Source organism: Heteronotia binoei, chromosome 2 (assembly GCF_032191835.1).
Source record: "Heteronotia binoei isolate CCM8104 ecotype False Entrance Well chromosome 2, APGP_CSIRO_Hbin_v1, whole genome shotgun sequence".
Lineage (NCBI taxonomy): Eukaryota > Metazoa > Chordata > Lepidosauria > Squamata > Gekkonidae > Heteronotia > Heteronotia binoei.
This window is the reverse complement of record NC_083224.1, coordinates 175,373,809-175,399,928: the sequence shown is the minus strand read 5'-3', so window position 1 is coordinate 175,399,928 and position 26,120 is coordinate 175,373,809. Positions and strand designations below refer to the sequence as shown.

Genomic DNA, 26,120 nt, shown 5'->3' with positions numbered 1-26,120 from the left:
TGTTAGAAACAGATGTGTTTTCCTCCAGAAAACTAAAAGGAAATGACAACTGGCACAATCATTCAAAGGTCTACCATGATGGGTGTGTGTGAAAGAAATATGCTGTTCTACCATTTTGGTATAGACTGGGTTTTAATAAACAGAATTTTTCTTAAAGACCCAGGCTGGAAACATGGGCATAGAGTGATTGTTTAATGCTTCTGTTGCAGTGTGGTTAAAAACAAAAAGGAGTGATGTGTCATTCCTTACGAACACAGACATTTTGGCTCCAATCCTAAGGGCAGTTTGCTGACAGTTGAGTAATATGGGCCTTTTTCCCGAGTAAACGTGCTTAGGATGGCTCCAAAACTGTCCTACAAAAAGGACTCCAGCACAAACAGGAATTGAAACATTTCAAGACGGGGCCATCATCAAAATAGATCACATTTATACCTGCAGCTGTACAACTCAGGGCCAATTACCTTTATTTTCCCTGATGGGAGTTAAGGAAGAGGCATCTTTTGCTTTTCTCTTCTCTTGCTTTGAAGTAGATGACATCTTTGGAACCAGTTCCTTGTTAGCAGACATGCTGAAATGCTGTTTGGAGATGGGTTACTCCCTTGACCTAAGAGATGTTTTCAGCAGCAAACAATCTACAAGAGATGCATAACCCACGCGGACAGACATGATGGTACCAAATATATATAGTTCAATTTCAAAATTTCTCTAGGAAAGCAAGAAGTTCAATGAGGAAGAAGACACAATGTCTGGCATGTAAATATGTTGTTCTAACAATACTACAAAAGCAACTGTGTTGGATCAGATCAATGGGCCATATAACCCAGTATCCTGTTCCACACAATGACCAGACAAACCTCAGGGGGTGGATTGGCCATTAAGGCTACCAAGAGGAGTCTTGGTTGGCCTGATAGGGCCACCCAACCCACAGATAACAGTGGGTATAAACTGAAGGTGTGAGAAGGAAGGCTTGCCACAGTGAAAAATATGCCCACTAGGGTTGCCAGACCTTTCACTATGGCAAGAGGCCTCCCACTGTCATATCTTACTGCCTGCTACTACTAGGAGAATTTTTAAAAAACCTTCTGGTATTGCATGTGCACAGATGTCACTTCCAGGGAAAACCCAGAAGTGATGCCAGGTAGCTCTAGGAATTATCAGAAACTCTATAATTTTATCACAGAGTTTCTGGTGATTTCTAGAGATACCTGACATCACATCTTGGTTTTCCAAGGAAGTGAAACCACAACAAATGCAACACTGCCCCTATGTCTCCACTCCCTAAATTCCCACCAGTTGCCAGTGACACTTGACATTTCCTTGCTCAGAAAAGGACCAGTCCACTTTGCTTTATCCCACCTGGCCATCGAGCTTGGCTGGGCACCTTCTGCTCACTGGCTCCTCCCTCCTTTAGGGATCCCTTTCTAGAGTGGATTCCCATCCCCCCCCCCATCTGTACCTAGAAAGCTTACAAACAGGGCACAGAAGCCAAAAGTCTCCCAATGTTGATGCCCCCTCCCAGCATCATTGTTCAAGGGGTTACTGCTTTCAAGCATGGAGAACCCATCATGATTAATAATACTCATGATGTACCATTTCTCCATAAATTACCCTGGTCCACCTTTAAAGCCAACTAAACTAGCAACTAACCCTATATCCCATGGTTGTGAATCCCATAAATTAACTAAGGATGACATAAGGACTTTGTATGAGATGTGAAATTAATGTTTTGTGAATCCCAAATGAATGTCAGCTTGTGGGGAGTGGAAGATTCTGCCTCCCCCTTCCCCATGCTTTTCTTGCATCCTCAAACTGTCCTGCAAAGCCATTGTTGTCTCCATCATGAAAACTATTGTGTAGCCACAGAAGAAATGTGATTTCTGCTCAAGAGCCACCAAATGACAGCCTAAGGATGAAGCACAGAGCAAGGGGAAGCTGCTTCTTCCCACCTGCTGTAACATGAGTAAGGATTCCCTTCCAACTGATCAGGCTAGGAAGCTTTGTTGTAGTTAATTCTCTTTTTATTTTAAGCTACAAACATAAATAAGATACAGGTTTCCCAAATAGCAAAAATTATGTATTAAAATATTGACCCGGTTGGGGGAGGATAAAGTACACTTAATAGAGTGGGAGAAGGGGGGGGCATCATTCCAATCATGAAAAGAGGAGGGTGATCCCCCCCCTTATTTCTTTCCTTACCTCAGTCCCCTCCCCATGTGGCCCTCGTTGCTTTTTGGCTATGAAGGACATCCAGAAATGCCTTTGGGAGGGCAGAGGGGAAGATCCAATGAATGAGAGGTAGGTTACAATTCTACATGGGATTGCTACCTCTAAAAATAAGTTCTAATTTTGAACCTGTTTAGTTTTACTGATAGTGTGGCTGTGACTAACTTTATGAAACAAATGCATTTGCAGAAATAGGAAATTATCACTGAAATTAGGATTACCAGCTGCAAGGGGATGTCCTATCCTATCCCTTTAACAAAGGCTTGACCGGATGTTATTATAACCAGGGGGTGCCATGCCAAGTTGCGACTCCTCATTTCCACACTTTAAATCTCTATTAAAAGGGACAGGATATTTTTATTCAAACCTGTCTATAAAGAAAAGTTTTTGTTCCACACCACTGAGTGGAAGGAGACCACCGGGTATGTTATCCATCAAAAACATATTCCAAGCCACTCACTTCCCAAAGGAGCGATACTTCAGCCCAGACTTAGACCTCAACGAGGTCTAGAAACCCAAAGACCTCGTTGAAGGGGAAAGCTCCAACACCTCAGAGGCCCACAGCAGCCTGCACAGCTGTACTGTGCTAATGGGGATCCTCGGGCACAGAGCTTACTAGAAGCTGAACAATGCCCCATTGGTGGGAAAGCGAGGCAGAACGACTCTATTGACTTGCCTTTCAGGTGCTTCCTGTTGCCATCTGTTGCTATGGGAACGTAGACGCCGCTTACCGGTGTCTAGCACGGTGCCTGATTTCAGAAACCACTCCGTAAACTCCCTAGCAACGCCCTTTTCCTACTTTCCTCGCCGTTGCCGTTTCTATCCCTCCCCGAAAATTAGAAAAAACCAGGAAAAATATTTTTTTATCTATAAGGCTTTCAATTTAGTTCCCTTAACAACGAGGGTTCGGGGACTTTCTGTCCGAGGTCTCCATAAGAAACAAAGACAACGCCATCTCGAGAGAATGCACAGGGCTAGTTGCTGTGGGAGCCGAGGTGCCCTCTAGTGGACCCACATAGAATAGTGCGTCTAAAATTATTTAAAGGGTCCTGGTTAAGACTAGAGTGACAGCAAACCCAGAAGTCTCTAGTACAAGGGTGGCCAAACCTGCTTAGCATAGAAGCCCCATAGAATAAACATCAGATGTTTGAGAGCGACAAGACATGAATGAATGTCAGATGTTTGAGAGCGGAAGGAAGGAAGGAAAATGGGGGAAAGAGAGGTGGAAAGGAAGCAACTTTAATGCATTCTCCAAACTGCCAGCTGGCTTGGCTTGCAAAGTGATTTAAAGAGAGAAATGCCTTCCCCAAGCCAGCTGATGGAGGGGCGGGGGCTTTGAGAGCCACACAATGTGTGTGAAAGAGCCACATGTGGCTCCCGAGCCACAGTTTGGCCACCTCTGCTCTAGTATTTTGGATGGTTCATGACCATCTTCCTGGTCCAGTCATCTCGTCAGCTCCAGTGCTGCTGCCTTTGCAACTTAAACTAAAACCAGGGCTTTTCTGTGGCAGTACTCACCTGTACTCAGTCTCAGAACCACTTCCTTTTCCAGGGAGGAAATTGATGGAAATTGGTGCAATCTTATAAGTGCCCTCGTTTTTTGTTTTGTTTTTTCAAACAACAAAGCACAGACTAAAATTATACCTAGTCCTAGAATTTCCAGATTTTTGTTCATTATTCCCCAACCTGAAAAAATGGTAAACAAATTTGGGAATTGGGAGAAATCATCACAACCCTTAAAAATATATACAGACTGGTAGAATGAAATGTACAGTTTGAATTGATTTATTGGAGGGAGGGTGAAATCGTGGTATGGTGTAACAGCTAGCAATACAAGGTGAGAGGGTGCTACCTACAAATGTTGAATTTTGCCTTAAAGTAAAGGGTGAGATGATGTGGCCAGTTGGGGAATGGGGGTGTTACTGCATGTCAGTCTGGGAAAGATTTCCCAGTATCAGTTTGTTTGCGCAAGGTTTGTAAATGGTTTGATAGATCCTGCAAAAACAATGCAAACTCATTTGATAGGCAAACCAGCCTAGAAAAGATTAGGGATTTTATTCGTGCACTGAACACATCTGCAATGGTTCTACCCTGAAAACACACTTTAAGGTATGCTATGGCAGCCTAAAAACTTACACTTTTATTGCAGCAAAAGACTCTCTGTAACAACTTCACTTCTTTAGTGAGAATATTTTTGGCAGCTTACAATTAAAAATCAGTTTATTTAAAAAGTCATTGGGCATCAGCAACATAGGAACTACCCATTAAAGGAGCAGATCATTAAAAATCTTCTATAGATAAGATTCAAAGCCATACTTAAAAGCATGGGTAAAAAGATATGTTTTAGTCTGGCACTTAAAAGAAAGAAATGTGGGAGCGTTCCAGAGGCAAGGTGTGACCAAAGAAAATGCCTATTTCTAGTCGCCACACACCTCACCTCTGAAGGTGAGAGCACAAAGAGCAGGATTTGAGAGGAAAATCTTGACTGGCAAGGTAGATAGTATGGGAGGAGACCTCCAGGTACCCTGGTCCTAAGCCATTTTTAGGACCTTAGAGCACTTAAGAGTTGTGCCCAGCAAGACGTGGACAGCCAGTGCAATTCTTTTAGCAAAGGGGTGATATAATCCCTGTAACCAGCTCCTGACAGTAGCCTGGCTGAGGCATTTCAGACCAACTGAAGTTTCCACATGTTTTTTAAAAGAAATCCCACATAGATCCCTACCTTGGGTTAATGTTCCCTCTAAGATGCAGAGTCTTGTGAGCAAAAATTCTACTTTGTGAGCTACTGATATTAAAGTTGTGAGCTACTGCATAAATTATTGTGCTCTGGGATCATCCTTCCTGAGCTAAGACAAAAATATATGAGCTGGAAGCTAAAAATCTGTGAGCTAGCTCACGCTAACTCAGCTTAGAGGGAACACTGCCTTGGGTATGATCAGGACATAGATTGCTGTGGCTAGATCATGCTTTTTGAGCTGTTTGCTGGCAAACCATCTGGCGCTGATAAAAGCTGCTCCATGACCTGAGCCTCGAACCATGGGCCAGGATCTAGTAGTACTCCCAATGTATGAACCTGCTCCTTTAGGGGGACAGACTGAGCCCACAGTCCCTAAACACATTCTTCACTGACCAACAGCATCTCAGTCTTGTCTTCATTGAGCTTCAGTTTCTTGTTCCTCATCCACCCCATTATCTTCTCCAGGCATCTATCCAGGACATCCACAGACCCACTGGACTTAGCTATTAAGTTGAAATAGAGCTGGGTGTCATCCACATATCGGTGGCACCTCACTCTGAATCCTCAGATTACCTCTTCCAAAAGTTTCATGCCGCATAGAGGAACAGATGGAATCCTGCAGGACCCCACAACATAAGTGCCATGGGGCTGAGCAGCAGTGCCACAGCACCGCCTTCTGGAATCAGCTGGTCAGATAATAGTGGAACCACCAAAGAATGATGCCCCCTATTCTCAGCCCAGGCAGTCTCCAGGAGACAGTATCAAAAACTGCTGAAGGATCCAGAACAGGGGTGGCCAAACTGTGGCTTGGGAGCCACATGTGGCTCTTTCACATGTGTTGTTTGGCTCTCAAAACCTCCACCGCCCCGCTGGCCCACTTTGTCTCTTTATATCGCTTCGCGAAGCCAAGTCTGGAGAATACATTTCAAATTAAAGTTGCTTTCTTTGCACATCTTCCTCCCCATCTTCCTGACATTCATGTTTTTCAGCTCTCAAACATCTGATGTTTATTCTATGCGGCTCTTTTGTTAAGCAAGTTTGGCCACCCCTGATCCAGAAGAATTAACAATGACATGCCCTCCATCACTTTCTTACCAAAGGTCATCAAGTCAGAGCAACCAAAGCTGTTTCTGTTCCAATGCCAGGCTGGAACCCAGATTGAAATGCATCTAGATGATACTTAATCCAACAAATGAAGACCGTGTTTATGCAGATATGCACAATCTCTCATCATTCAAGCAAGCAGCAAGGGAGCTGCCTAATGGGAGGAGGGGACAAGGGTGGCTTACACCTATCCCGGCTCTTCCTTAACAACCCACCTTGGATCCTTCAAGGAGGGGTCATCTTAGAGAAGGGTGTTTAGGGCTGCCTAGGTAGTTGGGGAGGGACAGTAGCTTGAGTCGGCCCTGCACACCTGTTTGTGGAGTGTTTTATAAGGTTGTTTAATTAAAATGAACACTTACTTTAAAAAGCTACGTCATATGCAAGTCATATCCCAAGCCACTCACTTGTATGCAAGATTAAATTACAGTTTTGGATTTGTCAGTGCTCCGATTGTAAACATTCTTGTATTACCAGTAAGGGAGGGACATTTATATCGGTTTAGGGCACAAGTCCAAAGATGCTGACAATTACATATGTATGCACACACACAAAGATCGCAAGCCAGAGGGACAATGCACATTCCTTTTCACTGGAATGAGCACTCTATGTACCTCAATATATGCAACGGCTGGTTGCTGAGGGGTTATTGAGTGTGCACTTAAAACGTGACCTCTGCATTATATCTGAGACTTCAGTTTGTACCTTTTCAGGGGATAGAACTGAATTTAGCTTTATCAAGCAGCAGAAATCCCCTGTTTTTAGGAGTAGGACAAGTATTAAGGATGACACCCCCTCCCCTGATATCATCTTCACAGACACCTTGTGTTATGTATAAGGTTTTTTTTTTTAAGCTCAGGACATAAGAGGAGAAAGTGTAGTATCTCAATTTCAGCATACACCAAGGATGCTAAGAACTTCACAAGCATTCAAAATACTTAAGGTGGGATCCATGACTGAGTGTAGTGCACCTGCTTTGCATGCAAGAGGTCCCAGGTAGTAGGCGATGAGAGGTAGTAGGCGATGAGAAAGGCCACCACCTGAAAGCTCGGAGAACCACTGCTAGCCAGAATAGGCAGTACTCACTTTGGTAGACCAATGAGCAGCTGAAATAAGTGGTTGTGATTAAGTGGTAGAGCATTTGCTCTGAATGCAGAAGGACCCAACCCCAATCCCTGGCATCTCGTCAAAAAGATCAGTTAGCAGGTCATGTGAAAAACCCTCTACCTGAGACCATAGGGAAGCTGTTGCCAGCAGAGTTGTCAACTCCAGCTTGGGAAATTCCTGGAGACTGAGGAGCTGTGCCTGAGAAGGGAACTCAGTGGGGATGTCTTGTCCCTCTGGGACTTCAGTTTCTCTTAGACTCTATGACATACCATGGAGTATGCCTCTGAAGCCGCCCTGGGGACTGATTTCTGTAGTCCCGGGATCAGTTGTGATTCTGGAAGAACTCCAGGCCTTACCTGGAGGTTGACAGCCTTTGTGGCATGTTAGAGTGGGGACAAGACTGACCAAGCTCGAACTCCAAACAAGACAACTTTGTATGTCCACTTTTTGTTGTTGTTGAGTCAAGGTTTTCCTTTGATTATCTTGAAGACTTGTCCACAAGTAGTGCTGTATCTGCTCAGTGGCAACATTTGGCATGGCAACTTTGTGATTGCCAATAATACACACAGGATTACTCGTTTGCTAAAATCTTGCTTTAAACGGACATTTCTCTGTAATCTGTCTGCAGCCAAGCTTTGTTGTTTGCACCCCTTTTAATACAGAAGCATCGACCGAAAAGATGTAGTCTTACAGGCATCTGAAGAAATGAGCGCTGTCTCAAAACATTTTTTAAGATGAAATTAATTTTGTAAAGCCTTTTAAGGAGAAACTAGGCTCCTTATTTTATTTTGCTTTTACAGACTAGTGTTTTACATTCAAATGTCTGAATTGCTTATTGTCATTTGGATAAACTTTATGATCTGAATCATCTGTGTGACTATCTCTGGTATCTCCAATGTACTTATGAGGGATTAAAAACAGCCCGGTTTGTATTTATGTGCCTTGCCATTCCAGCTAACGAATCCATCCATGGTACTTCAAAACCTTGCATACCTCTACTTTACCTCAGAGTGAAGTAAAGAAAGGAAAAAAACCTATTAAGGAGGGCAAGATGCACAAGGAATGGAACCATCGGGACAGATCAGCAGTCATTATGTTGGGGAAAATTAAGGGGAAAGCTACCTTTTTCATGTTTGGTGGTCATGCCCTGTGATTTTTACTTTTTGGAATCAAATCACTTTAGAAATCTACCATATTGCAGGTCTCAAAATTCCTTAATCCCTGGAATTACCGTAATCCTTTCAAATATCTGGGATCAGTGCCTAGCTCCAAAATTTACAAGAGATTTGATAATGATCCTTCTTATAGCTGCCAAAAATATTATTGCTTTGAAGTGGAAGGATGAGAACCTCCCCTCTGTGCCAAGCTTGGTATTTAAAGGTCCGGGATTACTTCACTTTAGATAAGATTACTTCAGATCTAAACAAGATAATTCTCCTAAATTTATGCAATTTATGGAAAAATGGAAACCTTTCTTAGATAAACATTTTACTGATTACAGTTTAGGAATTGGTTGTCTTACATAATATAACTGCCTTACATTTTGTGATAGTGTAATATTCAGTTTCAGGGAAACTGCAGTTTCCCTGCAGCCACTGTGGCCGGACCTGCCTGTCCCGCATTGGTCTTGTCAGCCACCAGCGAGCCTGCAGCAGACGTGGACTACTGCACCCTTCTTAAATCTTCGTTCGCGAAGTCAAGCCGAGAGAGAGAGAGCGAGAAATATTCAGTTTCAAGTTTTTGTGAATCTGTTGTTCTGAAAAACTAATATTGGCATTTTATGGTTGTATTCTTTTCTGGCATGCCATGTATGCTACCAATTTACTCCATAAATGAAAATTATATTTTTAAAAAAAGGACAGATCAGCAGTGACACATATCAGGGCACACAGAAATTTCCCAACAACAAAAACAAGACATTTCCCACATGCTTTTATAGAGATAACCAGACACACCAAGACTGACTGCAGAAAGCCAAATTCTTGGGCCACTTCATAGTATGCTGCAGATTTTTTGGAACATGGCTGAATTTGAACCTTGACCCACAGTGTATGGAACAACAAACTATGCACAGTGGTGCCAGAGGGGAGATGTTGAGGGAGATGGGGAAAGGGAGAGACAGCCTAGATAGGTGAGGATTGGAAATGGAGAGAGTTATGAGGGGGGTGGAGAAACTTGGGCCTAGTGGGGAGTAGGTGAGATTTCTCTCTCACACACATCTTGAAGGTCCACATTTGTTTATAGCTAAGTCTGAATTTAGATTCAGGAATTAATGCAGGCTGAGACATTTCATAGATAGTAAAATATATTTCATTTTGGTAGTACAGTGTCGATCATGTACATCTTTTTCACAGGCTGGAACAGGTCACAACATATAGTTCTATACATTTCGGAATCAGTAACAAAATTGTCAGTTTGCAGCCATAAATCCAAACCAGAATGTTAATTACATGCGATATATCAATGCCCCTTATTTCTCCTCCCTCCCTCAAAAAAGGTAGAAGTTTCTCCCAAAGAAAACATGGCTTAAAATCAAACTCTAATGATTTAAGAGGTTGAGGTGGTTCTAGAAGCCACAGAAAGGACACTGTGAAATTTCACTGGATGGATTTGAGACTATTACAGAAAGACAAACACTGTACCTTCCATAGATAGTTAACTTGTCCCCACAAACCAACAGAGATTACAGAATGCAGTGATTTAGCAATTCGACAGGCTGCACTTACATAGTTGATAGTGTTCCAGAAGAGAACACTCCTACAGAATTAATGAGCATTGTTGGCTATAGCTTCCCTCTACCAACAGAAAGTGAAACTACAGGTGAGCAGAATTATAAACACAGCTGGGTATTCTTTCCACAACTGCTTGTTAAAAATCAGGATATTTTGTTTGGCTTTCTGATACTGTCCAGCTGCTGCTCACAACATCCCAGGCAAGCAATACACTTGCCAGAAATATTAACCATGTGGTGGTGTAGTGGAAAAGCGATGTCACGTCGCAGCTGACTTGTGGTGCCTCTGTAGGGTTTTCAAGGCAAGAGACTAACAGAGGTGGTTTGACATTGCCTGCCTCTCAGAGTGCAGCGACCCTGGTATTTCTTGGTGGTCTCCCACCCAAATACAAACCAGGGCTGACTCTGCATAGTTTCTGAGCTGTGACAAGATCGGACTAGACTGGACCATCCAGATCAGTACACTAACCGCACTGGATCACTTAATGTTATATTTGCATTTGGCAGACTAAAAACATAAGAATACAAGAAGTCATGGCGACCACTTGGGGACTTGCTAAACGGCTGCAATCTCAGGCTTACCCAGATGGTGTGCCCAATTAACTTGTTTGTCCAAAATTTATACATTGTACAATATGAAAGGCAGAAGGACAAACAGGCAACAGGATTCAGTTTGTTCAATACTGTTCTGATAATGTCATTTTTGTGCACTCCCTTCCATTTATCCTGCTTGTAAACATTCAGGACTATGCAGTAGTTTTGCGAAGACTTTTTAAGGCCACAAGTTTTTCTACAATGCTTAATTTAAGAAACCAAAAACATTTTCAAGCTCATGACATCAAGTGACAAAAAAAAGTAAAATACACAATCACCAACTGTAGCCCGCAGTGCACAAAGTCTGGAGTCTTGGAGGACTTCATCTATGTGGTCTGTGCATGCAGATACCGAGACCAGGACTTGCTGGTCGGGGTTTTAATAGTCTGTTGTAAGCCAGGAGTAAACTACCCATAAATCAAGGGTCTGCAACCTATGACTCCAAAGCCACATGTGGTTGAGTCCGGAGTGAAATCTTTAAAAGGTATATTGGAAGGGTGAATTAGGTGCTAGAATATGACAGAAGTAAACAGTTGCGAGTCATTCAAATGTGAACCATGCACAGATTTCTGCCAATGCACTAAAACAACAGTGCCCTGTACACCTGTGTATATTTATAATACTTTCTGGGAGAATTCACACATGTGCCACTTCCTAATAAAAGTCTTGCAGCCACCAGTGCTTTGGCCGTAGACAATTTATGAATTAATCAAAATGCCAGTTATCAGTAATGTTAAATTGTGTCTTTTCAGTCAGGTAAATGAGCTTATACTGGGTCTTTGTTGACCTCCTGCTTTGAATTGATGTAGTTTAGTTCTAAAGAACTGCAGAATCCTGCTTTAAGCATTTACTAGTGCAATGTAAGGTACTTTTTCCATGGGTTTACATCGTGCTAGTGTACCACTGAACACCATGCAGCTGTATGGATAGGACCTGTCTCCTAAGTCTTTCTCAGGACACTACTGACTTTGATCTGCATAGCTGCAGGCTTTAAAGCATTATAGGAATATAATGGAATGAAGCCATGGAAGAGTGCTTATTTTTGTCATCAAGTCATAGCTGACCTATGCATCCCTGTAGGGTTTTCAAGACACAGGATATTTGGAGTAGAAACCCTAGTATTCCTTGGTGGTCTCCCATCCAAATACTAATCAAGGCTGACCCTGCTTAGCTTAAAATATCTGACAAGATCAGGCTAACCTGGAATATCCAGGTCAGGGTAGTACCCCCTAGGTTCCCATTTCTCAGGCAGGGGTGGGGGATCCCCTGTAGTTTGGGGATTCTGCCCACTGCCAGCCAGCTGGTCAGAAGGAGAAACCCCGCTCCCAAACAGCAACATCCCTGATCTGGTGGCATCGTGAGGAAGTGATGTCATCATGTCGGGGTTGTTGTGCGGTGAAACTCTAGCGTGAGGCAAAACTCTATGGTTTGAAGGCAATTTTACCACACAGTTTTGTCCTTAAACCAGAGCATCGCCATGCAACACCCCCGCTGAAATGCTGTCACTTCTGCATGATGTCATGGTGTCAGGGATGTCGCTGTTTGAGCGCAGAACCCTGTCCTTCTCCTGGAATACTCTCACCCACTCCCGCTAGTGAGTCATGGGTATCTGGCAACCCTTGTACCCCCCCCCCCCCCCGGATTTCAAATTTTAGCCCCTTTTAAAGGGAAACGTCATCTGACTACAAAGGTACCAGGACCATTTTCGGGAGTGAATAACTGGAGTGACTACATACACATAGCGAGTCTTCCTCTAATCACTACACCACACTGGCTCTCAGTTCTACCTCCTTCCCTCCTTCGGCAGCCTTTCCCTAGAAAAAGTACCAGTTCTCTCCTTTGTAATTTTCTGTGGTTCCCTCCTTTGCAATTTTTCCTAAAAAAAGTCTGGCCAAGTTGCTAAATTCTAGAAATGTATGGTGGCCACTAACAAGGCCACAAGTTGTGTGGAGGCTGCCAATGGGTCCAAGTAAGTTGTGTGACATCAAGCTGTAGCTAACACTGAATCTATGTGAATTGCACAAATTGCATGGAAGCAAGTTGTCCAATGATTACCCCTGGCCTTGAGGTGTTCTCCCTCCAGGGCAGGGGACAGAGAAATAGCCCTGGAAAGCCCCCCCCCCTTTCCTTTTACTGTCAGAAGCCAAGATTGGAAGTCTACCAATATTTTTATGGTTGCCTAAGCAACCAGCAAAACAACCACTGAGATCTCAGAGAGAATCCATTTCTTTAAGGAAAAAGCACCACTTCTCTTATCTGGGGACAGGACTTTTCTCAGGTTTGCAGAAACATCTGTCTTCATTGTTCATGGTTCCAGTCTCTGGATTTAAGTATCTACAGACGGAGTCATGTTGAGAATTAGAAATACTGATAACTATTACTCATTCTGATTCATCTAAATGATTCTATTCATAAGTCAATAAATAGCGAATAAAGAAAAATTCTTAGGTTCATAATTTGTTAATATATGACTACTTAGGAAAGAACAGTTTTAGTTTTCAATCATCAAAAATGGACTAGGAAGGAAAAGTTCTCCTTATGAGATTTGTGGTCTTTTAAGCAGGAAGCTTAAGCTTCTATTTCAAATCATTCTTGCTCAAGGTGTCCATTTCCTAAACAAATGCAAAAATGTATTAGAATGCTTTTTAACTTACGGAGAAAACAAGACTGCTCCTTTTCAAAAGGGAGGTGTTTGTCTTGGTTATCTTTTATCTCAGAACTGTTTTTTACCAGCAATTGTTGTCCTGCATTGGTGTAACATCACCATAGCAAAGAGTTAAAATTTGGCACTTACGCAGCAGCAAAATTAGAATTAAAAATACATTTTATATCCCAGGATAGAACTGAGTGATGCAAACGCCTTCTTCACATTTTTCCTAAGTTCCGCAAGAAGTTATTTACAGATCTGTTTACGTAGACAGGGCAGCAGACTTGAGACTGGGAAAGTTCATGAACTGGAACTTTAATCCTCAGTATTTGCAGCTGAGCAACATAAAAGCCCTTCCTCTGTACCTACATTTTACTACTTTGCAAATATTAAGTGCAAAGGGGCAGCAATTCAAGTACACAAATTGCACACATCTCCCACATGCTCTCCTTAGGCCGCCCACCCTGCCAAATTTTCTAGCCACTTTAGAACAAATCTCAGATCAACAGTGAGGTTAAAGGTTGACAGCTCCGGGTTGGGAAATACCTGGAGATTTTGGGGGTGGAGCCTGAGGAAGCTGGGATTTGGGGAGGTGAGGGATTTCAGTGGGATAAAATGTCATACAGCCTGCCTGCCAAAGCAGCCATTTTCTCCAGGTGAGCTGATCTCTGTCGCCTGCAGATCAGTTGTATTAGAAGGAGACCTCCAGCTACCATCTGGAGATTGGCAACCCTACTGGGATGCTAGGAAAAAAGATTTCAGACTGGCGATGCAATCCTAAACAAAGTTACATCCTTCTCAGCTCACTGCAATTAACTGGCATCTGCAGATTATGACAGTGTTTTATTGACAGTGGTCGCCATAGAAGAGACATTTTGCAGTGCTGATCAGCCCTACAGGCCACCATTTATTTCATTAAAACATTTATACCTGCCTTTCCTCTTGTTTCAAGGCAGCTTACAGTAATAGTTGAAATAATGCTAGCTAAAACCAAAACCCCCAACCTTAAAAAACAGGCAAGCCTTGCAGATCTCCAAGGAAGAAGACCCCCTTCACTTCTTCAGGGAGCCCATGCCACAGAACTGGAGCTCTGGTTGATGCTGGTTGGGCCACCCTTAAGTGGTGGTTAGTTGCTAATCACCCATATGGGCAGGGCTTTTCTTTTGTAGAAAAACCCAGCAGGAGCTCCCTCATACCTTCCCATGCTGGAGAAGGCTGAAGCCATTGGGGAGGCGTTTAAAGATGCTTTGCCATGCCTTTCCCAGCATACCAGCTAGAGCACTGGCCAGCCCAAGTGGAGCTCTGCTCCTGTGCGTTCATGCCCCAAAAAAGCCCTGGATATGGTATTGCTTTCTGTAACGGCACCGAAACTTTTCCCTGGAGAAGTTCTAAGCACACCACTCCTGTCTATTATTTTTTGGTTCAAAATATCAAGGCGATCTTATTGAGTAGAGTTGCCATTCCCCACTTGGGAGTGGGGGAATCTCCCAGTTTTTTGGATGTCTGCCTGCTGCCAGCCAGGAGGAAATCCTGCCCCCCAAAACAGTGACATCTCTGGAAATAAACACAATGCACTGATGTTATGCAGAAGTGACATCAGCATACTGAGGACATCGTACTGCGATGGTTTGAGGGCAAAACTCCTTGATTGGAGGCTGACTTTACCATAGAGTTTTGCCCCAAAACCAGAGTGTCATTGCACGATGTCCCTAACGTGCTGATGTCACTTCTGTGTGATGTCAGCACGTTGTGGCACTCTGCCCCACTCCGAGAAAGTCTCCTCCCGCTGCCACTGGCACAGCATTCGGACCTGGCAACTCTACCATTGAGTCAACTGGCATTTCAAGAAAAGCACTGGAATGGTTTCAGCTTGGCACATGTTCTTAGTTTTTCCAACATAAAATCATTTCCCACTCTACCCCCAGATCACCATGCTAAACATCAATGAGGAACAGCTAAACTTGGGACATGCAGCACAGGAAAATGACACATCTCACAGTATAAAAATTTGGTACCGAGCATATACTAACAGAATAGGGCAGGGGTGGACCCAATGGCAGTCCATGGGTCAGCTCTGGCCTGTAACGCAGTTACAATAGCTCTACCTTGTTCTGATTAAGGTGACTTCAACCTTTTGTCAATAGTTTCACTTCTAAATTTTAGCAGCTGTAACTAGGCACAGTTCAGGGAGACTTTTCTGCTTCATCCTAAGAGCAGCCACGCTGGATCAGACCCATGGTCCATCCAGTCCAGCATCCTTTTCCACACAGAGGCCAACCAGTCATCCTGAAGGGCCAACAAATAGGGCACGAAGGCTAGGATCTCCACTGATGTTGCTTCCTAACACTCGTACTCAGGGATCATTCACCACCTCTAAATATGGAGGGCTTAGCCTCCATGAATTTGTTTAAATGCTTTTTAAGGACAGCTACACATGTGAAAGGAGGCCACTTGGGAAAGTATGAATTCGTGAAATACAGTATGTGGGATAGCCCTTAAAAACTGGCAGCTCTCGCTTAATTTCAGATTCTGGCCCTTGGCTCAGGTTGTACTACTAAACATGCTTCCAGCCCTCTGTCTGGATTCCCAAGAATACAAAAGCCAGGTCCTCCTGGCAAGAATGCAAGCCTGCACTTCATTTTATGACTCGGTTTTGGTATTTAACGTAACGCTGTGCATTGGACCAGGTAGGAAACCAACTACAAGCAAACGTAGCAGGGAATGGCCTGTCCCTACTATTAGTACTGTCAAGAGCCTGCAAACCCAAAATAAACTTCCTAAGGGGTATAGTCAGCCATTAAAGATATCTTTATTCAAAAAGGGAGGGAAAAATAAAGCTTTAGAGCATAAAAGCAAATAGGCAAACCTTTCATAAATACAACAAACTTGGAAACATTATCCTTCAAAGCAGTAGTTTTGTTTCATTGTTTAAAAAAGGAGTACTCTTTGATAGAAGCTGAAAGCTTCCATCTATCCTACAGCATATATAAATTTCTACAATAATCGGCTGTAGGGGGAAAAAGTCAAAGAGTTGTGGACGGAATGATCCCTATCTTGTGCTTCTATTATGACTATTTTCATGGGAAAGGATGTAAAAGGGCTCCTTCATCCAAAAAAGAAATACAACACCATAAGGGCAAGGATGCCTCAAAAAACCCGCATCCTCCAATCCCGCCCCCACCTTGCATTCCACTTGTGCAATGGTGCAGAGGTAGCAATTGGGAGGAATCTCTTCTCTGTACTTCAGTGCAAATGACTGTCAGATCTGTCTCACTTTCAAGCCCTCTAAGAGGACTCAAAAATGAGGCTTAGATAATGCTCCATCTGCCATGAGCTACGAAGAAGACAAGAGCAGGAAAGACTCCTCCCTGCTCCTTAACTTCTTCATACCACAGCACAAGTGAAAATAAACCTATGCACATGTTAGAAGATTTCAGAGTGAGCTGATAGCAGGCACAAACTAGCAAGAAAATATTTGTGAACCCTGGGCTCCGTCACTCAACCATCAATGAGAAAGCAACGAGTACAAGAATGCAAACAAATACTGTGCAACGAGAGAGATCATTCTGAAGGAACGTTACATTCAAGATGAGGCAAAAGCGACTCCAATCACATAATATGGCCCCTTTAAGAACAAAGAGAAAAACAGTAGCAACACGTACAAAACCACCATCTGGGATTGAAGCACAATGGTCTCTGGGGAGGGGAAAAATCTTTCACCAACCTTTCAGTTTCACAATCAGCATGGTAGCTGCTCAGGTTGGAGTCACTCATGGAACAAAAACCATTTTGCCAAGCCTTCTGAAGTCTTAGCTGCCTCAAGAGATTGTTTTTAAAAAAATAACAAAGGATTATTGTTTTCCCTTTTTAAAAGTTCAAGACATTTAGATCATTGATCCAAGGTATATGGTGTTGCTGTTGTTTCTAAAGAACAGGTCTTCTGGCCTCAGTCAGGGGACTTCAGACCTTATCGGGGCAAGTCCAGGAACGTGGCTTCATATAGTCCAGGAAAGTGGGCTACAAGACCAAGGAGAAATTGCAGTTATTAGAGACTGTGGGAAGAAAAACAGGTTGCTTACCTGTAACTGATGATCTTCGAGTGGTCATCTGTGCAGTCACACACATGGGTCTTGCCGCAGGCAATGAATCCATTCCTCGGAGTTCCAATAGCTCGCCTATAGCGCTTTTGGCGCGCTCCCCTCCCGCTCTGGGGAGCAGGCAGCGACCGCGCATGCCTGGAGCGGGGGGGGAGCGCCCATTCCACTCAGTTTCTTCCAGCCGCCGCTGACACAGACACTGTACAAAGTTAGATAACAATTACAAGAGGCCAGCAGCGGGGAAGGCTGGGTGGGCGTGTGTGACTGCACAGATGACCACTCGAAGATCATCAGTTACAGGTAAGCAACCTGTTTATCTTCTTCGTGGTCTCTGTGCAGTCCCACACATGGGTGACTAGCCAGCTGAGTTACCTGGAGGAGGGTGCTGGTAAAAGAAGATAGTTAGTCACATAAAAATACCACATCATACTCGAAGACCTAGGGGCAGAAGCAAAAAGCACTCACCATACTTCAGTGGAAGATGGATCGGAGGACTGCTTGGCCGAAGGAAGCGTCTCGTCTCGCACGAACGTCCAAGGCATAATGGGAGACGAACGTGGAAGGAGAGGACCACGATGCAGCCGCACAGATGTCCTCTAGAGAGACGCCCTGTAGAAAGGCCGAAGACGTCGAGACCGCTCTAGTAGAGTGAGCCTTAAGGCCTTCGGGAGGAGGCTGTTTAGCCAGTTCGTAACACAACCTGATGGCACTAACTACCCATTTAGATAGTCTCTGGGTAGAAATTTTGTGTCCTTTGCGAAGTTTACCGTAGGCCACAAACAGGTTAGGGTCCTTACGGAAAGGTTGTGTACGATTCAGATAGAAGGCTAACGCCCTTCTGACATCCAGAGAATGTAGTGACCGCTGCCCTTGGTCTGATGGGTTAGGGAAAAACGTTGGTAGCGAGGTGGAAGTAGACAGATGAAACTTGGAGACAACTTTAGGGAGGAACGCAGGATCTGGTCGTAAGACAACCTTGTCCCTATGGAAGATGGTGTAGGGAGGGTCATGTCGGAAGGCACATAAGTCACTTGCCCGCTTACCAGAGGTAAGGGCTATTAGTAGTGCTGTCTTCCAGGAAAGAAGGTTGAGCGGTATTGTCGCCATGGGTTCAAAGGGTGTCTTCATTAGACAGGAAAGAACAAGGGATAAACTCCACGTTGGAACGAACGGTTTAACAGGTGGATGTAGGTGTAGCATTCCCTTGAGGAAGGATTTGGATAAGGGGTGAGAGAAAACCGTCTTGCCATCAATGGTGTCATGGAATGCCGAGATGGCAGAGAGGTGTACTTTAAGTGAAGAGTAGCACAGGCCTGATTTTTGCAGGGATAAGAGATAATCTAGAATCAGGTTTAGAGGTGTTGACTCTGGTCTTAGATGATAGGGTGCGACGAAGGAGCAAAAGCGCTTCCATTTGCGTTGGTACGAAAGTCTGGTGGAAGGCTTTCTTGCGTTGAGAAGGATATTGGTTACCTCGGTGGAGAGGCAGGCGAGTGTATCCTCCAGGCAGTGAGGGCCAGAACCCGAGGGTTGTGATGAAGTACCTGGCCGTTTGCCTGCGATAGGAGATCTCCCACGATCGGAAGGCGGCGGTAAGTGTGTTGTGACATTTGTAGAAGTCTGGTGAACCACGGTTGCCGTGGCCACCACGGTGCGATAAGGATGCAGTCCGTGCCATCCCGTGCGACCTTTGTCAACACCCGTGTCATTAGGGGGGTTGGAGGAAAAATGTAGTGGAGGGGACCTCTCCAAAGATGTAGGAAGGCATCGTTGCCCTTCCTGCAGTAGGTGGATTGCAGTCATATGGATGTTGTGCTTGATACACCATTCCCAGAGCAGTATGGCTATGCGGCACAGTCGAAGAGATCTGGTGCCTCCCTGCTTGTTTACATAGAAGACTGTTGCCATATTGTCTGTGGAGATCTGGATGTGTTGACCCCCGATGAGAGGGAGGAACGATTGGAGAGCTCTGTGTACAGCAATCAGTTCTAAACAGTTTATGTGCAAGGTCCTCTCCTGAGGAGTCCAGAGACCTCTGACAGTCTTGCCTTCTAAGTGGGCTCCCCACCCCCACATGGAGGCATCTGTTGTCACGGTAGCCGTTGGAGTAGTTGGTAGGAACGGCATGCCCTCGAGGAGGTTGTCGAGGACGGTCCACCAAGTGAGAGAAGGAAGGACTCTCCTGGGAACGGTGAGCAGGGTGCTCTGAGGTTGCACATGAGGACGGTAGGCACGTACAAACCAGAGCTGAAGTGGTCTCATTCGTAGCCTGGCGAAGAGGAGGACTGCTGTAGTAGCGGCCATCAGGCCTAGAAGGCGTTGGATAGTGAGGGCCGGTTGGATAGGTTGTAGCTGGACCAGCCTGGCAAGGCTGATGATCGTCAGAGCGCGGTCCTCGGGGAGGAAGGCGCGGTGTATAGAGGTGCGGAGATGAGCCCCTATGAAGTTGAGATGCTGAGTGGGGGTGAAGTGCGATTTGGTGACATTCACCCTCAGGCCTAGAGAAGACAGGAGGAGAAGGGCTGCGTGGAGAATGGACTCGAGCTGACTTGGTGTTGGAGCTGAACTCGATTGAGCAGTCGAAGCCATGGAGGTCGAGGCCGTAGTGTCACGGGGCTTTATGGGCGCCGAGTCCGCCGATTCGGAATGGCGAGCCGATTCGGAATGGTGAGGTTTCTTAGGCGCCGAATCCGAATGTCGAGGTTTCTTAGGCGCCGACTCCGATTCGGAATGACGCAGTTTTTTCGAAGACTTATGGCCGGATTCGGCGTGCTTCGGAGGTCGTTTCCCGGACTTGTGCGTCTTTTGAGACTGAGGCGCGGCCGGGGAAGCCGAGTCTCCCGCTCGAAGTGGGGGAGGCGGCGGGTCGGAAGTGGGCATAGCCCGCAAGGACCGTTCTAAGAGGAAAGCCTGTAGTCGTGCAGCGCGGTTTTTGCGTGCCTGCTTGCCGAAGTTCGCACAATGCGGGCAAGCGTCGACCCGATGGCCTTCCCCGAGGCAGAACAGGCAGTGACTGTGGCCGTCTGTGGTGGGGATTTTAGCTCCACAGTGCCTACACTTTTTGAAAGTAACCTTCCCTTCCATACGCCCCGGACGGTAGGGGGGGGGGGGAAGGGAGGGGAGAAGGGTTGGAAAAGGAAGAAAAAAGCGCAGAAACGGTTGTTTTATAATTAATTTTTTTTTTTTTTTTTTTTTTAGGACGAAGAAAAGGGGAAGAAAAAGCGATACCAGTCGAAGTAGAGAGCGAAGGCCAAGGAGAAGACGAGCTAAGGAAGAGCGCAGCGAGGAAGGTGTTGTCCGGGCGGCGGAAAGGAAGAAACTGAGTGGAATGGGCGCTCCCCCCCCGCTCCAGGCATGCGCGGTCGCTGCCTGCTCCCCAGAGCGGGAGGGGAGCGCGCCAAAAGCGCTATAGGCGAGCTATTGGAACTCCGAGGAATGGATTCATTGCCTGCGGCAAGACCCATGTGTGGGACTGCACAGAGACCACGAAGAAGATCTGGCTTATTGCGCTACAATCACTACACTACATCGGCACACACAGTTGAAAAGAAGACATTGTTCTTGTACAGTAGATGAACGAACTGAGAAGCCAAAGGCTTGGCGGAGGAACCTGGGAGGAACCAGCCCATCAGCCAGCAAGGCCATCCTCCCCCAGTCACAGCAATCTATACAAGGAGATCAGAAGTATTTGCAGGAGGAGAAAGCCGTCTCCCTGGCAATACCCAAACTGGCATCCTTTCAGACTAGCCCTGCACGGACTCTAACCCTCTGTATGAACTGCCCTCATCCTGCTCAAACAGAATTACTACTAGCATGCGTGAATCTGAATGGAATAAACCCTGCCCAACTAGAACAGCCCCAAGCAGGGCTGTAGCCAGGATTTCATGTTTGGTGGGGCCCACAGCAGGATTTTTTTTTGGGGGGGGGGAGGGCTGGAGACACCCGGTTTGGTAGCCCAGGGCTCTCAGCATTGTAAGCTGCCTTGAGTTCCACAAGCTAACCCCCCTTCGCCTGGGCAGTCACAGCAGCTCTGCTTCCCCCACCCCTTTCTTATGTGCCCCTTTCTCAGAGAGTCAGACTTCTTGACTCTCCCCACCCCCCGTTTGCTCTACACGCTGTGCTAGGGAAGGGGAGAGAAAAAAGCGAAAAGACCAGCAGCAATGGTACTACTTGTTCTCCAGGAGAACTGTTCTCTTTTGTCTAGAGGTGAGTTGTAATTCCGGGAGATATTCGGGTCTCTTCTGGAGGATGCCAACCCTAATTTCGTGGAACCCACTTACAAAATAATTCCACACTTCTTTCCCTCCCCTACAACCTACCATAAAACACAGGAATCTCACATTAGTTTACACTGAACAAGTTTATGTATGCTTTGTGTTTGGGGCAGTGATGCTCTGTATTCTGGTGCTTGGGAGGGGGCACAGTGGAAGGGCTTCTAGCCCCACTGGTGGACCTCTTGATTGCAAAATCTACTAGTAATCCCCGGACCGAAGGAGGCCAAATTAAAAGCCACCAGAGACAGGGCCTTCTCGATTTCAGCCCCCTGCTGGTGGAATCAACTGCCAGATGAAGTGAGAGCCTTGCGGAACCTTGTGCAGTTCCGCAGGGCCTGCAAGACTGTTTTCTTCCGGCTGGTGTTTAACTGACATGGCGCCTGTATCTCAGGGAACTGAAAGACATACCGTCGCTACTGAAATAGCACCAAATTTATACTCTGTTCTTAACTGTTTTAACTATTGAATTTTGTTTTATTGGTGAATGTGTAATTTTTAATCCTTATTGATTTTAACTGTATGTTGGGATTTTATGCTGTGAGCTGCCCTAAGCCTGTTTCGGCAGGGAGGGCGGGATATAAATAAAATAAAATAAAAATAAATTGATGGCACTTGGGTTTTTTGGCCACTGTGTGACACAGAGCATTGGACTGGATGGGCCATTGGCCTGATCCAACATGACTTCCCTTATGTTCTTATGTTTAGAAATATATAGTGTAAATATAGAGCAACAGGTTGTCTTTCATGGCGAAAACACATGAGAATTCTTTGAACTTGTTAAAAAAAAATTCAGGGACAAGAAAATTATTTATTAAAAACGTCCTGATAGCAATTTTAGTATTGCCTTTGGTAAGCACTGGAATCATCTACAGTACCAAGTGCAAAGGACTGTTGAGAAACGGCACAGATAGATGAAGTAACAGATACCATTATAGAAATGGTAATTCATCATCTACTTTACAAAAATTGTTCATTTATTGTAACGATAAGAGTTGAAATATTCTGTATTTTTTAAAATAAAAAGGAAAGGGGGGGGAATCAGAAATCCACTAACATTTCTGTATTCCAAGCCAAAATGTTGTATTCTAAGCTAACACATTTCCAATGTCAAAGCTGAGAATTAACAATTTTAAAATCCAAATGAGTTTTAAAAGTTTTCCCTAGATTTGTATTCCAAGGTTTGAAACTTGCCCTTCTTAACAGCAGCTCATCCCTGTTTCCTTACACACAGTAACAGGAGAATTACTTACATTTTTCACAGGGCAATACTGACGGGCGTACCATTCTTGGCTATAAAGACAAAATATGATGCCTTGACCAAGGAAGAGGGAAGTCCACATGATCACATTCCAAACAGAAGCTTTCCGTTGGTCATTGATTAAGAAGTTGAAAATCACTGAACAAGGGAAACAAGAAAGTATTCAAAATGCATCATTCAGAACACTACAGGCACAGTATCCAAACAGACAAACTAGGAGACAAACTAGGCAATTGCCTTGGGTGTTGGCCTTCTGGGGGTGCCAAACTGGGCACCCCTCCATGTGACTTGGTGATGTTAGTAGTGCTGGGGGGGGGGCACCAGAAGTTAGCCTTGCCTAGGGTGCCAGACAGTCTAGAACCAGCCCCGCCCACCCCACAGCTGACAAGCAAAGTGCCCAATAGTACAACCAAAGAAGGGAAAGGTGCCCATGAGCTAAGGTAGATGCCCGCTTTTGTGCATTTCTGTCTTCTAGAGGACAAAAGGTAAACTTCAAAAGGAAGTCCCATATGAGCGCTTCACAAATTGGATTTTAATTTTTACAGTGGACCACAGTCCATAAATTTTCAAAGGCCAAGCAGAATATTTTATGAAAAGAACAAGTCCCTTTCCATCCTCCTTCCTACCCACCTCTAACTTCCCGCTCTTCTTTCCCTACTACCACATTCTCTCATATGTTCCTGCCTGGGAATTAAGATCACAGAGAGGCCCTCCTGATTGCCCCATCAAAGATACTTGTTTCGTGGGTTCCTGAGAGAGGGCCTTTTTGGTGGCAGCCCCACAATTGTGAAACAACATCCCCAGAGAGCTCTGTAGAAAGAGAAGTGGCTAATAAATATTTTAAGTGAACAAACACTATGAACACTATCTGTACCTGTGGATCTTTCCAATGCTCTCAAGGAAAGCTGGGGTGGAGGGAGGAATAATGTGTGTTATTTATAAAGGTAAGTCCCCTGTGCAAGCAACTCTGGGGTGACATCGCATCACGACATTTTCACGGCAGACTTTTTATGGGGTGGTTTGCCATTGCCTTCCCCAGTCATCTACACTTTCCCCCCCAGCAAGCTGGGGACACATTTTACTGATGTCAGAAGGATGGAAGGCTGAGTCAACCTGGAGCCGGCTACCTGAACCCAGCTTCCACCGGGATCGAACTCAGGTCGTGAGCAGAGAGCTCGGGCTGCAGCACTGCAGCTTTACCACTCTGCGCCACGGGGCTCCTTATGTTATTTATCCCTGTATTTTAAATTGCTGTAAGGTGCTCCATAAGCCAATCCTGGGCTAACCACAAGAGTAGGAGAGAAATATAACAAACCAACCAACGGTAATTACTTACTTCCAAAGAACATGAAGAGGCAAAACATAACAGGATAGAAGTAACCAAAACAGACAGCCAGGACGTATTCATGTGCAGCAGCAGAAATTGCGAAGACGGACAGCATAGCGGCAGATTTGAACTTCTTCCCAAAGAACTGGTAAAGGGGGGAGGAGGGGGTTGATATGAAAGTAGAGACCAAAAAAAAAACCCATCATAGATGCAATTTTTAAAAAAATGTCCTGTAAAGTTAATGGTAACTACCATTTAGGGCCTACTGATATGATTACACACAGTCTCACATTCCTGGGAAGTCTCTCATTGCAATTGTTAAATGAATAACCCTGTTTTATTCTTCACTTCAATTCATTAGCAGAGAGAATGAATGGATATTTACTGAGGTTGCCAGGTCCAACGCAAGAAATATGTGAGGACTTTGGGGGTGCAGCCAGGAGCAAGATTGTGACACGCGTGACTGAATGCCAAAGGGAGTTCTATTTAAAGGAACCATGCGCTTTCCCTCCATTTGGAAATAATGAAGGATAGGGACACCTTCTTTTGGGGCTCATAGAATTGAACTCTTTGGTCCAATCTTTTTGAAACTTGGTTGGTGTTTTGAGGCAAGGCACCAGATGCTATGCTGAAAACTCAGTGCCTTTATCTTAAAAAACAGCCCTTCCAGAGCCCCCAATACCCATAGATTGATTCCCCATTATACCGTATGGGAACCGGTCTCCGTAGGGTATAATGAGTGCCCAGCAGACATTTCCCTCCCCCACCCCCCCCACCCCCGGCCCGCTTTCTGATGACCCTGAAGTGAGAGGAGGACCTCCAAACTGGGGGATCCCCTGCCCCCAACTGTGGATTGGTAATCCTAACATGTTGAGTCTTCCTCTTCTCCTGCTGTCTTCAAATTTCCTAGCCTTATTGTCTTTTCCGCTAATCCTTGTCTTCTCATAATGTGAACAAAATATGATAACCTCAGTATGGTCATTTTAGCTACCAGAGAGAGTTCAGGCTGGATTTGATCTAGAACCCACTTATTTGTCTTTCTGGTGGCCCATGGTATCCTCTAACACCTCATTTCAAATGAATCAGTGTTCTCCCTGTCATCTTTCTTCATTGTCTAAGTTACTAATTTCCAAGCCCAATCTCAAAATACACCTTGCAACACTAGTCTAACCTTAAAACACAGATGTGACGAAGTCTGAAAAATGCTACATTTCAAGAAATTAATCCTTTGTATACAATATGTGTTTGTGTTCATCATCCTCATGTCCTAAGTACTGTAGGAATTTGCACCTTTTAGTGTGCCTTGGCAGAAGCCAATTATCTAGTTTATTATAAGGTTAATCATTCTCACCTGTGTTGACAGCAAACCATCTAAATTCAATCTAGGAGTACATGGTATGATCGCCTTAATTAGATCTCTTTCTGGATTGGCTGCCTAATTAAACCCACTAATGGTGATAGCCAGGATATAGCTGGGTCAGAGGCTACTCAGAAAGAACTACTTCATCATCTTGACAAGGAGACGACGTTGCTATCAACTATGTGGAAGAGTGCCTGACCAGGAAACATTCAACGAGCAGAGACTCAGGGTGAGCAAGCTGATGTCGAAGCGTTTTGCTTTGCTATTATTTGATTTTGAAGATGCGCCTGTTATGTTGGAAGGAATAAGCAAGGGCTGGATGTCTCTGCTAGAGGATCCTAACAAAGCAACAGGTTGAGTTCCTTCAATAGAAGGTTAATGCAAAATGCTTATCATTATCTCTGTACTGAAGCAAGGACTCTTAATGGGCAAGCAGCTGAAAGTGCAGGAGTTAGTTTGGCTGGCTTTGTAGGTGTTCCTCATCTTTGTGCATTATTAAAATCTTTGTTTGTTTTATTGTCTTTTTAGGTTTCATCCCTTACCTTGTAAATAAAACTATTTCTGTTTTATAAACTCTGATTCAGTGTCCTGTAGGCCAGCAACCCTTTTAAAGCCTACCAGACCATAAGAACCCTAATTCCCTTAAGGAACAGGTTCAACTTGT

At 44.7% G+C, this 26,120-nt stretch overlaps 2 protein-coding genes across 3 annotated transcripts in view; both read right to left on the bottom strand.

Annotated features, from left to right (window-relative positions):
- AXDND1 (axonemal dynein light chain domain containing 1) overlaps nucleotides 1–628 on the bottom strand; it is a 45,793-nt gene extending 45,165 nt beyond the window's left edge. The window contains exon 1 of the mRNA XM_060233051.1: nucleotides 462–628. Coding sequence (XP_060089034.1) covers nucleotides 462–567 — 106 coding nt within the window. The 5' untranslated portion in view covers nucleotides 568–628. The remainder of the gene's footprint in view (nucleotides 1–461) is intronic.
- Nucleotides 629–15,925: 15,297 nt separating this feature from the next.
- Nucleotides 15,926–26,120, bottom strand: part of SOAT1 (sterol O-acyltransferase 1) — a 57,829-nt gene continuing 47,634 nt past the window's right edge. For both annotated transcript variants that reach the window (XM_060232502.1, XM_060232503.1), the window contains 3 exons: nucleotides 24,106–24,241; nucleotides 22,762–22,907; nucleotides 15,926–17,157 (listed from right to left, as the gene is read on the bottom strand). In XM_060232502.1, coding sequence (XP_060088485.1) covers nucleotides 17,101–17,157; nucleotides 22,762–22,907; nucleotides 24,106–24,241 — 339 coding nt within the window. In that variant the 3' untranslated portion in view covers nucleotides 15,926–17,100. The remainder of the gene's footprint in view (nucleotides 17,158–22,761; nucleotides 22,908–24,105; nucleotides 24,242–26,120) is intronic.